This window comes from Boleophthalmus pectinirostris, unplaced genomic scaffold (assembly GCF_026225935.1).
Source record: "Boleophthalmus pectinirostris isolate CB_2022bp ecotype Guang Dong unplaced genomic scaffold, ASM2622593v1 HiC_scaffold_4, whole genome shotgun sequence".
Taxonomy (NCBI): domain Eukaryota; kingdom Metazoa; phylum Chordata; class Actinopteri; order Gobiiformes; family Gobiidae; genus Boleophthalmus; species Boleophthalmus pectinirostris.
Window position 1 is genome coordinate 39,079,670 of NW_026571353.1, and position 20,000 is coordinate 39,099,669.

At 41.4% G+C, this 20,000-nt stretch overlaps 1 protein-coding gene across 1 annotated transcript in view; it reads left to right on the forward strand.

Annotated features, from left to right (window-relative positions):
- The window catches only part of fras1 (Fraser extracellular matrix complex subunit 1), a 607,084-nt gene that overhangs the window by 136,022 nt on the left and 451,062 nt on the right, over positions 1–20,000 (forward strand). Inside the window, exon 19 of the mRNA XM_055161976.1 lies at positions 10,503–10,670. Within this exon, the coding sequence (XP_055017951.1) occupies positions 10,503–10,670 (168 nt within the window). The remainder of the gene's footprint in view (positions 1–10,502; positions 10,671–20,000) is intronic.

The window sequence follows — 20,000 nt, forward strand, 5'->3', positions numbered from 1 at the left end:
TGCCACAGTGAGTACTACTACTACTACTACTACTACTACTACTACTACTACTACTACTACTACTGTACCCCACCAACAGACCTGCCACAGTGAGTACTACTACTACTACTACTACTACTACTACTACTACTACTACTACTACTACTACTGTACCCCCACCAACAGACTGCCACAGTGAGTACTACTACTACTACTACTACTACTACTACTACTACTACTACTACTACTACTACTACTACTACTGTACGCACACCAACAGACCTGCCACAGTGAGTACTACTACTACTACTACTACTACTACTACTACTACTACTACTACTACTACTACTACTACTACTACTACTACTACTACTACTACTACTACTACTACTGTACCCACCAACAGACCTGCCACAGTGACTACTACTACTACTACTACTACTACTACTACTACTACTACTACTACTACTACTACTACTACTACTACTACTGTACCAACACCAACAGACCTGCCACAGTGAGTACTACTACTACTACTACTACTACTACTACTACTACTACTACTACTACTACTACTACTACTACTACTACTACTACTACTACTGTACCCCACCAACAGACCTGCCACAGTGAGTACTACTACTACTACTACTACTACTACTACTACTACTACTACTACTACTGTACCCCCACCAACAGACCTGCCACAGTGAGTACTACTACTACTACTACTACTACTACTACTACTACTACTACTACTACTACTACTGTACCCCCACCAACAGACCTGCCACAGTGAGTACTACTACTACTACTACTACTACTACTACTACTACTACTACTACTACTACTACTACTACTACTACTACTACTACTACTACTACTACTACTACTACTACTACTACTACTACTACTACTACTCCTGCTACTACTACTACTACCGTCACTAGTACTACGAACAATAACTGAAATATTGTGATATTGTATCGTCAAAGTTCTCACAATAATATCGTGGACCATCACAATTTATCAAACAGCTAAAAAAAAGAGAGAGGGAACTACATAGACCATGATCCTTTGCTCCATTTCAGTGCAGACGACAAGAAGAAATAACAGTTTTAACACTTTTAAGTCTTAGTTCTTTGAGTTAGGTCTTGTCAAGGCATTTTAAGAGGAAAAAGTAGAATATTAACAGTTTAGTTTGACAGTTTTAGCTGTTTAATCTCCACAAAATATTGCAATAAATATCGTACCGTGAGATGTTTATCGTGAAAATATCGTACCGAGAGATTTGGATATTGTTACATAACTAACTGTGAGCCTCATCGCTATGTCGTGAACTTTTCAACAATATCACAATAAATATTGTAACTGATGGTGTGGATGAGTGAAAACAAATTTACCAATGGATACAACTAAAGCAACCTGACCTAACCTAATATCGTACTGTGAGGTTCATACTGTGACGATATCATATTGTGAGACTTGGATATCGTTACACCACTATTAGACATCTTTCTCCAAATAAAACACCCACAATCAATACAAAGATGCATTTGTATCGTATTAAAAGGCCTGTACCTGATTTTTCCATGTATTTGAGCTAAATGTGCACAGGCGGCTCTGTGGGGGGGCTCCCCTCGAACACCGACTGCTCTCTCAAAGATTTTTGCCCTGGAAATGTTCAAATGGCGACTACAGATTGTTCAAAATGAGACTACAATAAAACAATAATTCCATATTCAGTTTTTTAAATCATTAGAGCGGATAACTAGATTTAAACAAATTTAAAGAGCAAAGCAAAAAGTGAAGTGTGCACCTCAACTGAAGACCTCAGCCGGACAAAGTTCCTCCAAATGAAGCCAATGATGTTCATTTTGTCTTCTTATGTACTTTAACTTCTTAGGTTCTTTTTAAAGACAATGCGGTAAAGTGTATTTACCTTGTTGACATGTTTCGGCTGCTGCTGCGAGTCGTCTTCAGAACCGGTGTTGGTGGTGACGTGTCGTATATCAGCTGTTGTTACTTCCTGTAGGCGTGGTCAGACCTGATGGACCTGGCAGGTCCTAGCAGCCGAAACATGTCAACAAGGTAAATACACTTTACTGTATTGTCTTTTAAAAAGAACCCAAGAAGTTAAAGTTCCTCCAAACAGAAATGTGCAGCGCCGCCTCTGCAAACGTGTCCTGCTCCAGTACAGATATAATCTCTGAGCAGCTCTTCAGGTCAGAGTGAGTCCACAGTCTGCTGCACGACCAGATTATCATATATCTGATTATAATCACATATATTTTATGAGAAGCTTTAGGTCAAAATAAGTTCAGTCTGTTCTGAAGAAGCACAAAGTCTGCGTCAGTGTTGTTGCATAACTGTGATGGAAAAGCTCCACAGTGAACTTTAAAACCTGTGAAAAGCGATTTTAAACTAATTTCTAGGGCTGAGTATCAGAGGTGGGACCAAGTCGTCATTTTGCAAGTCTCAAATTTTTGACCTCAAGTCCGAGTCAAGTCCTAAGTCAAATACAGGAAAGTCCAAGTCGAGTCTCGAGTCACTGGCCCATAAGTCCAAGTCAAGTCCAAGTCATCTGCTTTAAGCTTCAAGTCATTAAAGTACCAAATATAGCTTAGATTTTTGCAATTTATATGAATTTTAAACTAAATTGCACTTAAAAATATAGTATATTTATATATAAGTATTTATAAAGTATGTTAGACTTTTAGAAGTGCAATTTTTTCCTTCTTAAATGTCTTGACAAAATCTTCAAGTGAATCATTAAAGTCAGAACAGAACGAATTCAGATTTAAAAATGCTTTTCAAGTCATAGGCCTCAAGTCCAAGTCAAGTCCCAAGTCACTGACCTTCAAATCCGAGTCAAGTCCCGAGTCACTGACCTTCAAATCCGAGTCAAGTCCCAAGTCTTAGTCCATTTTATCAAGTCAATTCTGAAGTCCTTAAAATAGTGACTCAAGTCATGACTTGCAAGTCTCCACCTCTGCTGGGGATCATTCAGAAGTTGCCGATACGATACAGACCTCGACATATGTCGATACGGTGAGGTTTCGATTTGATACAGTTCAGTGCGATATATATTTCAAATCAATTCCATACGGTTCCACTTCTTGTTCAAAACAGTAAAAATGTCAAATATTTCGGATAAACGAGTTTCCTTTCTCTAAACAAACAACAAAACTGTAGCTGTAACTAAATCATTTCGTAAGCCCACGATATTGATACTGCATCATCACATTAAACGATACAATATATTGATATTTTTATATTTTTTACATCTTTACTCATTACAGTGAATAATGACATTGTTTGAAATTCATAACCTGGAATTTATCCCTGGAGCATCAGCGGCACAAAGCTGCAGACGCGTGCATTTTTAAAAAGGTCAAACTCTTTTACATTGTTTATGTTTTCACTGTTGATTGGACGAATTATGTTTTAAATCACAAAACAAAAGTTCACATCAAGAGAGACGAATCTACGTAGCATACATTCTTCAAAATAAAACCAAAATCAAATTATCCAAAATCGAAAAAAAATAATGATTTGTTGTTTTTTTTATTTTAAATTTTGTGTTTAAATGAATAATGGAAAAAATAGATAACGGCCTGAACCAGGACTGAACCAGGACTTGATGATCAGGACTCAGACCGGGACCAGTTTAGTCCTGATTTAGTCCTGGTTTAGTCCAGGTTTAGTCTTTGGTTTAGTCCAGGTTTAGTCCTTGGTTTAGTCCAGGTTTAGTCCTTGGTTTAGTCCAGGTTTAGTCCTTGGTTTAGTCCAGGTTTAGTCCTTGGTTTAGTCCAGGTTTAGTCCTTGGTTTAGTCCAGGTTTAGTCCTTGGTTTAGTCCTAGCCATTTCCTGTCTTGCCTCTGATAAAGCCTGGAGATGTTCTGACGCTGAAAAATTAGAAAATGATGACCTCATTTGAGCGGCGCGTAGAGTAATGTCGGTCGTTGGATGCGCATACTTTGGCGTAAATTGGGGGTAATCTAAGGCTCCGTTCATATGATGACGTCTGAACAGAAGGACGCAAAAGTGGCGTCGCGGCTTAACTTTTTATTCCGCGTTTAGACGAGCGTTTTCGGGAGGAAATCTGCGTGCATACGGTGACGCAAAAGTGTGTGGAATTCGATTGTGAATACATGCCAAGCGGCTCAGTGGTGACGCTCGGCGGTGACGCTCGGCGGTGACGCTCGGTGGTGATGTATGTGACATAAAACTGTACGTGACCTGAGCAGATGTGACCAGAGTTTTGTGTCTTGGGCAGTGTAGACGGAAACCCTACGGTGGAGCGGATTGAACTTTTCCGCTCTGGAGGGCGGTTTCAGATTTTTGCCTTTTTAAGCCCCAAAAACGGCGTCACCGTCTAAACCACAGGTGTCAAACATACGGCCCGGGGGCCGGATCCGGCCCTCGGCTGATTTTCTACTAAAATATTGTAATGATATTTTCTATTAAAATCTTGTTAATTTTCTGTGGTGTTTATCACAGCAGCGTCTCCAGCGTCTCTGTACGTGGCCCCTCCCACCAGAGCAGCACAAATGAAGACTTGTCTCTTTCCAAACGCTCTTAAAGGACGATCGTTTTGACTGTTGACCGTGACACCCTCATCAGAAAAATGTCCAACATGAGAAAAGTGGAGCCGAGTGCAGAATTTTACAACAAAAAATGGACTTATTCCTGTTTACAGACAAGTTCATGTTAAAACTTTGTGTTGAAATTGTATTTTTCTTAAAGTTTCAGGTTGTTCATAATATTATAATATTTTGTAAAAGAAAGAGTTCATCAATTAAAAAAGATTTCTGTAATAGATTTGTGTTTCTCAGCACAAATATTTGAACTTATTGTTATTTTTGGGGTTTATATGACATGAGTTTTCTGATCCGGACACTTTGAGATCAGAGTCGGTTGGATTCGGCCCTTGGACCAAAATGAGTTTGACTCTCCTGCTCTAAACAAAAGGCACTTCCGATAAAATATTTAGTCATTTTGACCCGTGTGCTGTACTTATAACACGTTACTATGTGCAGTGATGCCACTAACGCGCTGCTTAGTACCGCGTTACTGTAGTCCGACTACTTTTTTCAGTAACGAGTCGTCTAACGCAGTGCTATGTCCAAACCAGTAGTCAGATTTAAGTTATTTATCTAATACACTGTGCGTTACTATTTTTGCGTTTCAGGACGATGTAGGTTATTTATTTATGTTTATTTTTTGGTGACGTGGTTATGTGACCCCAGAGATCGTATAAATCGTCTCTGGTGACACGTTTCCTATGATGTTACGTCGTCAGCGCTGCGCCACGAGTCAGATGTAAACAATGGAGGGAGAGAGGTACGACTTTTGCAACTGGAAATACAAACATTATTTTGATTTTGCAGAAAGAACAAAAATGTGGCTGTTTGCTGCAGGTGTTTCAATCAGTAGGAACAAGTAGAGGGCGCTCTTGGAAAAAAGGATCAAAACTCAAACACAACGGACTCCAGGCAACTCCAAAACAGTAGAAAAAGTGAACACATCGCACGAGGAAAAATATAGTTAAAAGGCCTTTATTTGAATGGCCAAAGCCGACATGTTTCCACCTTAACTGGTCTTCATCAGGGCTTGAAAAACCAAGAACTCCTCTCAAACCAAGCCAGAAAGAAAAAGTGGTTTGAGAGTGGAGTGAAAGAAGCCATTTTTGTTAAGAAAGACAATCCTTCTCTAAACAGAAATGGACTCAGACACCGTCTATCTCCTATTTACAACTCCATCCTCAAACCTTATTCAAAACAAACAAGAACAACAGGTGTGTCCAGGTCAGGTTCAGAGGTGTGGAAGCTCCATTATGGACATTAATTGTTATGCTAATTAGACCCCCACACACTGTACAGGTCAATAGGCCTAATTAACTAACAGAAACTGTAAACAAGTGTGTGTGTTAGTTTCAGAGTAGTTTCAGTGTAGTTACCTCCTCCCTGCAGATATAAGGAAGTGTCCACCAAAGTCTGACCAGAACTGAAGAAGCAGCTTGGATGAACTGCGAAACGTCTTCAACCAAACTAACTTTTGTCCAGTCGACAAACTGAATTTTCTCCTCTGTACACAAGGCGTACTTTTCTTGTTTTTATGGAGATATATTCTCTCGTATAAATTTGTAAATTAAACACACAGAAAAAAAGAAAAACATGTAAAATAGCAGTAGCAGCTCCGTGAAACAACTTCAAATTTATGATTTACATGACCAAAATAAAATATGTGATCTCAAAGAGCTTGTGAACATATAATACTTACAAAGACGAAAATGATCAATTGTAAGGTTCAAATGTTAGAATGAACAAGCGTGAACAAGAGCGAAATCGAGACGTCAGTTGCCAGCGGCCGTGGAAACATCTGAACTTTTACCGAGAGCAAAACAAACGTTAAAGATCATCTTAACCCAAAGACATGACAACCTTCAAGTGTTCTCGTGTAAATAGACCCTTAATGAGGAATACATTTAAACTGTTTAAAATGATCTAGTGCTGTTTTTTCACATTTTTAACACAGTAAAAATCAGGTACAGCGTCTTAAATCTGAGCCTCGAGTGTCTTTGTAAACCCGTCTCCGTCTTTCCTCGGCTCTCGGTCATTTAAATTTCTGCAACAATAATCACCATCTCTGAAAACGTGATAAAGTTTCATGCAGTGGGTCTCTGTGGTGATTCTGTGCACTTCCTGTCTGCGGGGTTTGGCGGAGCGTGACCATAACTCCCCGAGCTCTATAGGAGGAGAGAGCGCGTGCATTAAACACAAAAATACTGAATCACCAAACAGCCATCCCTCTAAACATCGCTCTGCACATTTCCATCGACTTGGATTGATTGACTCTGAAGTTTGTGTGGATCTAACTCGACAATAACTCAACTTTTATTGTTATTGAAGATCCTGCATTACTCTAAATTGACTCTGGTGAGATTTAAGTCTCCGAACACAACTCCAGGTTTGTTTTTTATGAGGAAACATTAGAACAGAGATCAGAAAATAGTGTCATACGGGCTTTTTAAATTGTGCATGCAGTGAAAATTTGAGCTTTTTCTTCAAAAACACTCAAAAGTTGAACATTTGCCATCTCCAATGAGCACTGTTGTTTGAAGTACTATGTGACGTCACGCAGGACTTGCCCTGATTACAGCCTGGTGTTTCTGGTACAAACATCTAGCTGGAGTTTGTGTCGATACCTGTTAAGGTCGAAGTTTAGTTCTGCGTCGACTCATCCCGCACCTGCCGGCGTCGCCTTATTGCCGCCGTTTTTGATTTATGGATCTGTGTCGAGGTCTGTGCGCCGCGAAGTAATTCACTGCCACAACACCAGGAGGCGAGGATTTAAAAATAGCTTTTGTGTTTTACAAAATGAAGCGGGAAAGCGGAATGCCGGAAATGTCTGCATCGTTTCGACGTGTAGATACAACATTTCGGAGGCGCACTTCGGTCGACGCAGACGCTCTGCATTGCAACGCAGATGATTTGACGCACAACCATAAATTACAAGGTTTTAAGGACACGAGAACGCTTGCGGGTAAAAACTACAAATATTTTACAGGAAAATGTCTTTTGTTTAGATGGTGACGGCGTTTTTGGGGCTTAAAAACGCAAAAATCTGAAAGCACCGTCCAGAGTGTAAAAGTTGAATATGCTCCGCCGTAGCGTTTCCGTCTACACTGCCCAAGACACAAAACTCTGGTCAGATCTGCTCATGTCGCGTACACGTTTACGTCACATACACGTTTACGTCACATACACGTTTACGTCACATACATCACCATCTAGAGTCACTACTGAGCCGCCTGACCTGCAAACACAATCCAATTCCACACACTTTTGCGTCACCGTATGCAGCAGATTTCCTCCCAAAAACGCTCGTCTAAACGCGAAATAAAAAGTGAAGACGCGACGCCACTTTTGCGTCTTCTGTTCAGACGTCATCGTATAAACGTAGACTTAGACCAATCACACTGTTCCTTATACCTCCAGACCCCGCCCCTCCTCCTCCCCAACTCTCCCCTTTAGTCCTTTAGACTCCGCCCAGTTTAGCACCTCTATTTGAAATATGTTTGTGGGCGGAGTTTAGCGTCCACTCCAACTTACAGTACCTGCGTGAAGTTGGCCTTCAATTAAATGCAACTCTACACAAAAACTATGTCAACCATTTGTGCTTTTTTGTGGTGCTAAAGTTTTGTTTGTGCTGCTTTGGTTTTGGAGATATTAGTGATTCTTTTATTGGTCAAATTGGGGGTTGGCCAGCCCCACAGGAAGCTTCAAAATGCTCTAAAACGCCCAAAACGTCATCAATCGTTTGTGCTGTTTGTGTTGTTTCTGTTAGGTGCCACTGGAGTGGACCCAAAAAAAGGACAAGGTGCAAAAGTAAGGGTTTATTAACCAGGGTGGACAGGCGGTGGTGAGGTTAGCCAACATGGTCCCAATCTGGTCCATCTGAGCGGCAAAAGTTTGCTGGTTTCCCACAATTTCTTTGAGCTGATTGTCGTGTTTCCCCAGTAATTGACCTTGATTGGAGACAGCTTGGAACAAAGGACTTGAGTCTGTTGGGTCCATGCTTTGGCCAGATTGTTCTGTTATGTGACACTGGAGTGGACCCAAAAAGGACTCAAAACTACAACAAGAAAGTGCAAAAGAAACAAGGTTTATTAACCAGGGAGGTCTGGTGGTGGAGAGATGAGGAGCCAGATGTCGGGATGCGGGAGTCTTGAAAGGCAGGAACTAGGAGCACAAAAATGCAGGTAAGTATATAGCAAGCGAGGAAAAATCAAAAGCTGAGCCGATAGGAAAATCACCGTCAGGTAGACAAAACAATCTGGCAGAGTCTGGCAGGAGAGCTGGGCCTTTGTAGCAGGCTTGATTGGAGATGGAAAGCAGGTGCTCCCAGCAGACTCCGCCCACGTCCACACCCAGAAGACTCAGGACAGGCAGGGGCGTGACAGTTTCGTTTGTACTATTATGGTTCTTAGGTCTTAGGTACGGCTGTCACGGTGAAGGAATTTCTCCTGTGGTGTGGTTTAGTGGCTCAACAGCCCGGTGTGCCGTGATACTGCCTGCCCTCCCCCACTCCCCAACCCCCAGAGTTTTAATATTTCCTGCTCTGGAAACTCTCTGATGATGCTCTTGTTGCGTAGATGCACATGTACCGTATTTTCCGGGCTATTAGTCCCTCTGGATTATAAGACACACTGTCATTAAATGGTCTATTTTCGATTTTTTTTCACAAATAAACCTCGTGGGACTTTAAATGAAACCCAACAGTGTGATGGGTGAGTGGTTTTGTTTGTTTGTTCGTTCACGGTGACTCTGGGCTTTGTTCAGTTGTGGCGTGTAGGGAGGGTGTGTCTGGGACCAACGGATTGTCGGCGTGTTCGCAGTGACTCAGTTGTTCAGTCGTGTCTAGAAGCGGCACGTTGCGCTCGTCGCTCCATTCTGTTCCTCGTCGGCGTGGAGTGATGAGTGTGTCTGTGTGTGTGTTTCTCTGTGCGGTCGCTGTCTGCTCCGTGTGTGTTTGTGGCTTTGTAGTTTACTGAAGTCGTACTGGGACGCCCGAGTGGATTCGTGTATGGGGCGCTCTGGATTGTGGCGCGCGGTCGTTTTTTGATGGGGTTAGAGGCTTAAGAGCGCGTCTAATAGCTCGGAAAATACGGTAGTCGTTTTTTCGTTTTCTTATTTTTGGTTTTATTTTGAAAAACGAATGAATGAATGATACACTGATTGTTCTGCTGATGGTGAGTCTGTTCTGTGCGAGTAGTTGTAGCTCCGCTGTTTCTCATTTGTTTGTGGTTTGTTTAAACTGTTTTCCGCAACAGCGTCACATGACCGATGTCACGAACCCAGAGAATCAGGAAGGCACAAGTCACAGTGACGTGGACCAATAAGGACACGACTCGAGCTCCTACGTCAGAGTATCAGTGTTTTCAGGCGTCCACACGGTGCTGGATCAGATCTGTACTCAGATGAATTCGTGGGAGTTGGAGGCACCGGATCGTTCCGTCTCTGGAGCCGTTTTCAATCGGATTAGTGTGAACGAACACTACATCCACAACCAAAACAACTCAAATACAAACTAGTGTGGACTGCACCTTAGTTATTAGCTATTTTTGACCGATGACGTCACCCCGCCCACTCTGAAAATGTTAAAACGTGCAAAAAAATCGCAAACTATTACATAAATTCTTTCTGGTTTGTTTGTTCTGTTGTGTGCAGTTAATATTTTACTTTCTGTGTTAATATTTTTTGTTATTATTTACTTATTTCACTGATTATATTACGTTGTGAATAAAAAAATCGTTAAAGCAGCACAAATGAAACTTTTTGCAACACAAAACGGCACAAACGAAGCACAAACTATTGACGTCTGACATCTGTTTCTGTGTAGGTTTGTGTTTGACGGTGGGACAATTTCACCTTTCAACTTTACTCATTTTTACCTGTCTTCACCTGTCTTCACCTGTCCTTACCTGTCGTGCTGAGCCGGGTGTTCCTGTGTTCCAGATTGTCACCCCTCGTGCCGCTCGTGCGTGGGACCTCTGGCCTCGGACTGCGTGATCTGTCTCAAACCCGACCTGGTCCTGGTTCCTCAGTATCCGAGCTCCCGACACGGAGTCTGCGCCGACAAGTGTCCCAAGTACAGCTACACGGACCCCGACGACGTGTGCAGAGGTGAGCGGACCGCACACACATCACACATCACACACTCACACACTCACACGCTGCGTTTGTTATGTTGTGTTTGTCAAATGTGGAGCCAGATCCCTGTACAGCTGGAGGTGAAAGTGAAAGTGGAACTGAAGTAGATGTTTGTTTGACCTGGACAACAGCAGGGATGCACCGATATGCACAGATATAGAACATTTTTAAATATCAGAGCCGTCAATTTCCCCCTTTGGTGTATAAATTGTTGTACAAAGATGATTTACCAATGTTGGTCCCAAAACACTTTGTAACATTGAACTGAGAGCTGTTCAGTGCGGTGACTTTTACGTGTGGACATCAACATTTCGTCGACAGCACTTTAATAATGCCACTTGTGAGTATATTTATTGTTGCTCACATTAATTGTGTGTATACTGAGCTGTTCTGGAGTCAAATTAGAGAAACCTAGACCGCATAGTCTGTTAATATTTATATATGGGACTGTATTTGACGAGACTGATTCATCAGCCGGTTTCACTTGGTGGAAACCGTGTGACCTCGCAGCATTAGGATTTGTTCACTCGACAGTAGGCAGTGTAGAGGCTAATCTTTGACTCGTTTTCTCCTTATTGCTAATTTAACCTTTTCATAAAGAAAGATGACTAATGAGCCTGTCTTACGCGTTTACAACTTGACGGTAAAACGACCGTGTTGCTCCAGTCATCTGTTTTCTTTATTGTCAACAAGTTCAAGAACAGCATTTCTTCACATGAGAATAAAACAGATATGCACTAGTGCGCCCCCAATGTTCAAATCACGTATAACCTTTTTTCTTTCCGTTGAGTCAAACATAAATCATGTACTTGAACATGTTAAATTGCTTTTTAAACTAAAATACAAATGAATCATTATGAATTGTTAATTATATTGAAATATGTAATCTTATGAAATGGCGCTTACAGGCGGGTACTTTTTTTTATTTAACCAATCGCTGCTGTTTGATCGTGACGTATGTAATGCACCAAATCCTGTAGGAAGAAGAACAATAACGTCTTTCCCTTTGATAAAATTCACCAAACATTCTCTTTGGTCCGACTTTAAATCATCGATCTGGGGAATTGTTGTCAACACAGAATGTCTGTCTTCGTCTACATCTCGATGCTTTGTTTACTGTTGTGTTGTTCCACAAAAGGGACACAGACAGACGCCACCAGTTTGACGTCATGATTTCACAGCTCACAGCTGATTGGTCGGTGTGTCGTCTACAACTTCCAGGGTTCTTGCAAACCGTCTAGTGTTTTCTGATTCCTGATCTATTCGCTGGAGAGAAATGAAATTGAGCAGAGGCACTAGGTGGCACCAGCCTGGGAAGAATGTGACTCCATCTTTGTACAAACAGGGCTTGTTTATTCCTGCATCATGTCAATGTTTATTCTTCTTAAAAATAATCCCGGTGGTTCAGTTCATGCTCGTTGTGTCGTCCTTCGATCCGGCTCCTCCAGTCGTGTCTTGGGACTTTCCTCCACGTCTCTTTGGATTTGTGAGTGGGATGTGGGAGTGGGCTGAGGTAGAGCAGCCTCACACTCACTTCGTCTTCTTCCTCCTTCTCCGACGCTCTTCCCTTCTCCTCCTCAGCCGACAGACGTAAAGCGTGACGAGACAATTATCATTATCATCGGAAACACTGCGGAAAAAGTTTGGATCGTGTTTGTGTCCGTGGAGTAACGACAAACCGAGATGATAGAAAAGCCAGGGAGCAGTTGAAGTGTTTGTGTTTTCTTCCGGTCGACGTAAATCCGTTGGCGTCTCTGTCCAATCAGAACCTTCCCCCGCCCCCAGACACTGAACGGAATTAAATAAAGACGATTTAACGAGTTTTCCGTGTAAACCTCAACTCAGAATTATTATTTCCATGTAAACTCGAAGGAGAATATTTTAATTCCAAACTATTTAGTTCAGAATTAAACATCATGTCAACGTGGCCAGTGAGACATTAGCAGCAAAGTGACTGAGTGGAGCACAGTTGCCTCACAGTAAGAAGGTTCTGGGTTCAACTCCCTGGTCTTTCTGTGTGGAGTTTGTGTGTTTTTGTGGAGGTAACAACATTCGAACATGGCTCAAAGTCCATTTTCCGTAATATAGAGCCTTTAATCCCAGAGTCAGAGCCAAACTAAACAATATTCAAACTTTGCTCAAGCTTTTTACACGGTCATAATTTCATTGGAAACAAATTACACTTTTTATTCGTCTAAATGTAATTTGCATCCAGTGGTTCAAATTTGCATGTCATTTCTTTCAATAAAACACAATATTTCCCCACATCCTCAAAGCTCCATTCAGACCTGCTCCTGCCGGGGCTGGGCTCCTGCCGGCACCTGTCGAACTCTCAAATTGAAAACAGTGTGACTTTTTTCCCCACTCCCTCACACTGCATTCATAATAAAGCAGGTGCAGGAAAGTGTCTTGCTCAAAGGACACAGTGATTCAAAGGGAAAATGTAGTTTCCACATCCAGTGTTTTACTCAATTGCATTTACTTGAGTAACTTAGTAATAGCTGTCATATGTCATACTTTGTACTTTTGTATTTCATTGTCAGTACTCTTACATTTTGTATTTTACTGAGTTATTTTTGAGGCCAAGTCGTACACGAGAAGGTAAAAATGACAGAATAATTTTATGGGAAGTGCCTTTCGTTTAGACGGTGACGGCGTTTTTGGGTCTTAAAAACGCAAAAATCTGAAACCACCTCCAGAGTGGAAAAGTTGAGTGTTTCCGTCTGCACTGCCCAAGACGCAAAACTCTGGTCAGATCTGCTCAGGTCATGTACTCACAGTGTTGGGAAGTTTACTTTTAAAATGTAATCCCCTTCAGATTACATATTACATTACCCCAAAGTGTAGTTTGTAACATAATCCATTAAATGACTTAAAGTGAGTAATGTAATCTGAATACTTTGGATTACTTGATTTGCTATAGAGAAACAAAGACGAGGAAATCTTCACATAAGAAGTTTTGTCTGATAAAAGAAAATAAAAAGTCCAGACTTTACTGAACCAAATTCAAAATATTATTGATAGAAGACGAGGAAACACGGTCTGCGCGGCATGGTTTAGTCCTGTTTTGGTCCTGATAAATCCTGTTTTAGACCTGGTTTAAACCTGGTTTTAGTCCTGGTTTAGTCCTGATTTAGACCTGGTTTAGACCTGGTTTAGTCCTGGTTTAGTCCTGGTTTAGTCCTGGTTTAGACCTGGTTTTAGACTTGTTTTAGACCTGGTTTTAGTTCTGTTTTAGTCCTGGTTTAGTCCTGGTCCAGTCCTGGTTTAGTCCTGGTTTAGTCCTGGTTTAGACCTGGTTTAGACCTGTTTTAGTCCTGTTTTAGTCCTGGTTTAGTCCTGGTTTAGACCTGTTTTAGTCCTGTTTTAGTCCTGGTCTAGTCCTGGTTTAGTCCTGGTTTAGTCCTGGTCCGGTCCTGGTTTAGTCCTGGTTTAGTCCTGGTTTAGTCCTGTTTTAGTCCTGTTTTAGTCCTGTTTTAGTCCTGTTTTAGTCCTGGTTTAGTCCTGGTTTAGTCCTGGTTTAGTCCTGGTTTAGTCCTGGTTTAGTCCTGGTTTAGTCCTGGTTTAGTCCTGGTTTAGTCCTGGTTTAGACCTGTTTTAGTCTGGTTTAGTCCTAGTCCTGGTTTAGTCCTGGCTCGGTGATTGTGGTGTATATATTTATTCTCCGTTCATGTTTGTGGTTCTGGTTCTGGGGTTTTTCTTCCTGATAATGACGTCGCTGCGTCTCTGGATACTCGTCCCTGATTGGTCGACGCGGCGAGTCTGACGCGAAAAGTTCAGCATTTTCAACTTCTTGACGCCGACGCCCTGGACGCGCGTCTAGAGCGTCGACGCCAAAACGCTCAAGACTCGCCGCGTCAATTCCAGATTCTCGCCGCACTGACGCCCGAAGACGCGCCGCAAAAACACAGGACGCTCTAGTCGCGCGTCCACATCGACTTTACATAGAAACTGGACGATTTGAGTCTTTGGTGTGAACGAACCTTAAGACTTGGAACTCTTGACACTTGACACTCTGTTCCACCTTGTGATGTCATGTGGCAATAATACAGGAAGTGCTCCACTGTGCTTTTAAACTGCACACACCTTCACTAGAATCATTTGGATTACTTCAGACCTGGAATTTCAGAATCAGAATCAAATTTATTTGTCATTCCAGTATAAAAAATACACAGAAACAAAACAATGCACTCAGGTCCAGGTCAACAGCAGCACAGATAACAATAAGAACAAATAGTTATAATAAGAATAAAATTGTTAAAAATATTGTATATCAACCCGCCCCCATTTTCTAAAGTGCGTTCCAAGTCAGTGCTGTTTTGTAGTGTTTTTTCTGACAGAATTAATCTGTCTCACGGCATCAGGATAAAAACTGTTCCGTAGTCTCGTGGTCCTGGCCTGTAGGTGGCGCAATCTTCTGCCTGATGGGAGAGCTGTAAAAAGTGCATGTGCTGGATGGGTGGAGTCTCCATGATGCTGTGGGCTTTTGTCCTGCACCTGCTGATGTAAATATTTTCAATGCAGGGCAGACTACAGCCGCAGACGCGCTCCGCAGCTCTAACTATCCTCTGCAGAGCTTTCCTCTCTGCCTTGGTGCTGCTGCTGAACCACACAGTCATGTTGGTGGTGAAGATGCTCTCCACCGCACACCTGTAAAAGGCCTTCAGGACAGAGGGGCCCACACCTGCTTTTTTTAGGCGCCTAAGAAAGTATAGGCGTTGGTGTCCCTTTTTCACAATGCAACTGGTGTTCTTAGACCAGCTGAGACTGTTCATGATCTGGACTCCCAGGTATTTAAGACAGGAAACAATCTCCACCGCATCTCCATTGATGTACAGAGGAGAGGGGGCATTAGGTTTCCTGCGGAAATCAACAATCATCTCCTTTGTTTTCTTTATATTGATGCACAGATTGTTGGTTTTGCACCAAGCCTCCAGCTGACAGACCTCCCTCCTGTAATTGGACTCATCATTGTTCATGATGAGCCCCACCACTGCTGTGTCATCAGCAAACTTCACTATATGATTGAAAGAATAGTGAGCGACAGTCGTAAGTGAGCAGTGTATACAGAAGGGGGCTTAAAACACAGCCCTGGGGTGAGCCAGTGCTGATGCAGATGGATCTGATTTCCGATATCTCTACTGGACAAAAGTTAAAGCAGCTGTTAATGTGAAACTACCACTTCATGACATCACAAGGTGGAACAGAGCATCTTGAGCTTTTGGAGACGTAGACAGAGTAATAATAACGTGAATGAAACAAAACACAACTCCAGGTCTGTTTTTTGAGGAGGAAATGACAGTTGACACGTTTACATGAGAGTTTTTAACTTTGAAGATCATGTAAACACTTAATTCCTAATGAAAGTGATTATTCGGAATTAAACTTCATTCCGGAGTAAGTGTGTGCTTTTTTCCTATTTTAAAGATGAGTTCATTTATTCCTGGATCATGTCAATGTTTATTCTTGTTCAAAATAATCCCGGTCGTTCAGTTCATGCTCGTTGTGTCGTCCTTCGATCCGGCTCCTCCAGTCGTGTCTTGGGACTTTCCTCCACGTCTCTTTGGATTTGTGAGTGGGATGTGGGAGTGGGCTGAGGTAGAGCAGCCTCACACTCACTTTGTCTTCTTCCTCCTTCTCCGACACTCTTCCCTTCTCCTCAGCCGACAGACGTAAAGCGTGACGAGACAATTATCATTATCATCGGAAACACTGCGGAAAAAGTTCGGATCGTGTTTGTGTCCGTGGAGTAACGACAAACCGAGATGATAGAAAAGCCGGGAGCAGCTGAAGTGTTTGTGTTTTCGACGTAAATCCGTTGGCGTCTCTGTCCAATCAGAACCTTTCCCACCCCCCGGACTTTGAGCAGAATTAAAGGTTGTATGGAGGATTTTTTTTTGTTTCAAGTTGTCAGTGATAGATTATAGATGCAGTAGCCTTGTAATTATGATGACAAAAAAAAAGAGAATAAAAATTCATCAACTCTGGACGTGGTGGGGCTAAACATTTGCCAATAGATAACGACACTGCCTCGTTATCTGTGAGCTGACAGGCTGTCAATCAAACTCCCTACGTTTCTAGCGTAACTGACTTGCCTGCGCCGCCGGTACGTGGTTTACGTACGACTGTCACGCAGTCCACAGACGCAAGACGCACAGACGCTGTTTACTCCACCAACGCAACAGTTCTTAGCGGCTTTTTTTGACCTATATCTTCCTCACAGTTCGCACAAAGTTTGTTGCGATGGCGACAAGAATCCAGGAGCAGTTAGACGCAAAAGAAAGTCCGTTTTTGAGGTCACTGAAAGAAGAAGACAAGGGGAAAAGCAGCGAAGCCAAACTGAGGTGATTCTTGAAGATTCATTCCAGCGATGGCGCGACTGAAGCAGACGCAGGGTCTAAAGACTGAACCACTGGTCCACAAATTACTCCTGGACAGGAAACTTCTGCTTATTATGAAAACGTACTTTATTTCCAAGAGCTACACAAACGTTTTTCAGGACACGAAAGCGATATCCTATGTCTGAAAACGTCATTTTCAAGGCAAAGAAAGAGTCCGCTTGCTGCTGCGTGTTGTAGTAGTAACTTCATTCGCACTGAATCTCCGCGCACTCTTCTCTGCACCGCTCCCCCCGCTCCTCACTTCTCCGTCTTGTCTAACCAACACTGTAGTTAGTTGTTTACAAGTCATGTGCAGCACCGGCTGTAAACAAACCTGTTTCTGGCGTAAGGAGGAGGAGGGAGGAGGCGTTTCTACGTAGGAGCTGTGGGGGAGGGGGGGTGGTTTCACGCAGGAGCAACATTTGAAAAACGACAAACAGTCGCTGGATTTCTCCTTCCTTGGAAAATCCTCTATACAACCTTTAAGTAAAGATGATTTAATGAGTTTTCCACGTAAACATCAATTCCGAATTATTATTTCCATGTAAACTCGAAGGAGAATATTTAAATTCCGAACTAAAAAAACATGATGTAAACGTGGGCACTTCACTTTAACTTGTCTTAAAACTCACCACAGTCAATTATTTGTGTAGTATATAATTAAAACTCCGCTCTAATTAAGACTGGACATTAGTCGTCTCCCGTCTGTCAAACGTCAAATTGAAAACATGTTGTATTTTTTTTCTTCTGTGCTTCGCCCGCTGCTCCGGTGAAATCCAGGCTAATGTTTCATCAGGGCTAATTTGACGCGTGTAATTACGGACAGCTCGCGTGATGGCGCCGCGGCGGAATCGTGCGCCGCGTTCCGGCTTCGCAATTACTTCCTGGAAATGAGAAAGTCTTTGAAATGCAGTCGTCCAGGAGCTCGTGTGTCTCATTACCAACGTCCCCCCGTCTTCTCAACGTTCTGTCTTTGAAGCCACAATCAGGTTTTTACTCCATTTTCCCAGCGCTATTTGCAAATAAACAAATCGAAACGCTGGGATGAAATGTTTAGAATATTACTACTACTACTACTACTACTACTACTACTACTACTACTACTACTACTACTACTACGACTACTACGTGTACTACAGTTACTGTTACTGCTCACAAATATTCTTTAAGCCAAAGTCAGAGTTTTATTTTTACAGCTGTCTTTGCAAAAAGTTGAAATCCTACTACTACTACAAATCCTACTACTACTACTACTACTACTACAAATACTACTACTACTACTTCTGCTACCTCTAATACTACTACTGCTACTGCTACTACATCTACTACTACTACTACTACTACTACTACTACTACTACTACTACTACTACTACTACTACTACAAATACTACTACTACTACTACTACTACTACTACTACTACTACTACTACTACTACTACTACTACTACTACTACTACTACTACTACTACTACTACTACTACTACTACTACTACTACTACTACTACTACTACTACTACTACTACTACTACTACTACTACTACTACTACTACTACTACTACTACTACTACTACTACTACTACTACTACTACTACTACTACTACTACTACTACTACTACTACTACTACTACTACTACTACTACTACTACTACTACTACTACTACTTACTACTACTACTACTACTACTACTACTACTACTACTACTACTACAAATACTACTACTACTACTACTACTACTACTACTACTACTACTACTACAAATACTACTACTACTACTACTACTACTACTACTACTACTACTACTACTACTACTACTACTACTACTACTACTACTACTACTACAAATACTACTACTACTACTACTACTACTACCTCTAATACTACTACTGCTACTGCTACTACATCTACTACTACTACTACAAATACTACTACTACTACTACTACTACTACTACTACTACTACTACTACTACTACTACTACTTACTACTTACTACTACTACTACTACTACTACTACTGCTATTATTACTACTACTACTACTACTACTACTACTACTACTACTACTACTATTATTACTACTACTACTACTACTACTACTACTACTACTATTACTACTACTACTACTTCTTCTTCTTCTACTACTACTACTGCTACTACTACTACTGCTACTACTACTACTGCTACTACTACTACTGCTACTACTACTACACTACTACTACTACTACTACTGCTACTACTACTATTACTACTACTGCTGCTGCTGCTGCTATTCAGTCTTAGATTTCAAAATATTCTTTCTTCGAGGCCAGAATCAGATTTTTATTCCATTTTGCCAGCTGTCTTTGCAAATAAACAATTGAATACTACTACTACGTCTTCTACTACTACTACAACCACTGCTATTACTACTACTACAACTACTACTACAACTACTACTGTCCTACTGCAAATACTGTTAACCATCCACAGACCTTCATTCTAGAACTTAGAAAAACTTAGAACATGAAAAAGTTAATGTAGTCACAGAACTCATCTTTTACTACTACTACTACTGCTAATACTGCTACTGCTACTACTACTACTACTACTACTACTACTACTACTACTACTACTGCTACTACTACTACTACTACTGCTACTACTATTAGCCGACAGCAAATATTTATTCTGCTTTGTACTATAACTTAAAACAACTTATTAAAAACATTATGACAAAAGTTAATGTAGTGACAGAACGTATGACTTCATTTTTACTACTACTACTACTACTACTACTACTAGTACTACTACTACTAGTACTGCTGCTACTGCTATTACCAATAGCCCACAGCAAATATTTATTCTGCTTTACTGTAGAACTTAAAAGAACTTAAGAAAAATGTGAAAAAAGTTTATGTAGTGACAGGTATAAAAGTAATTATGTCCC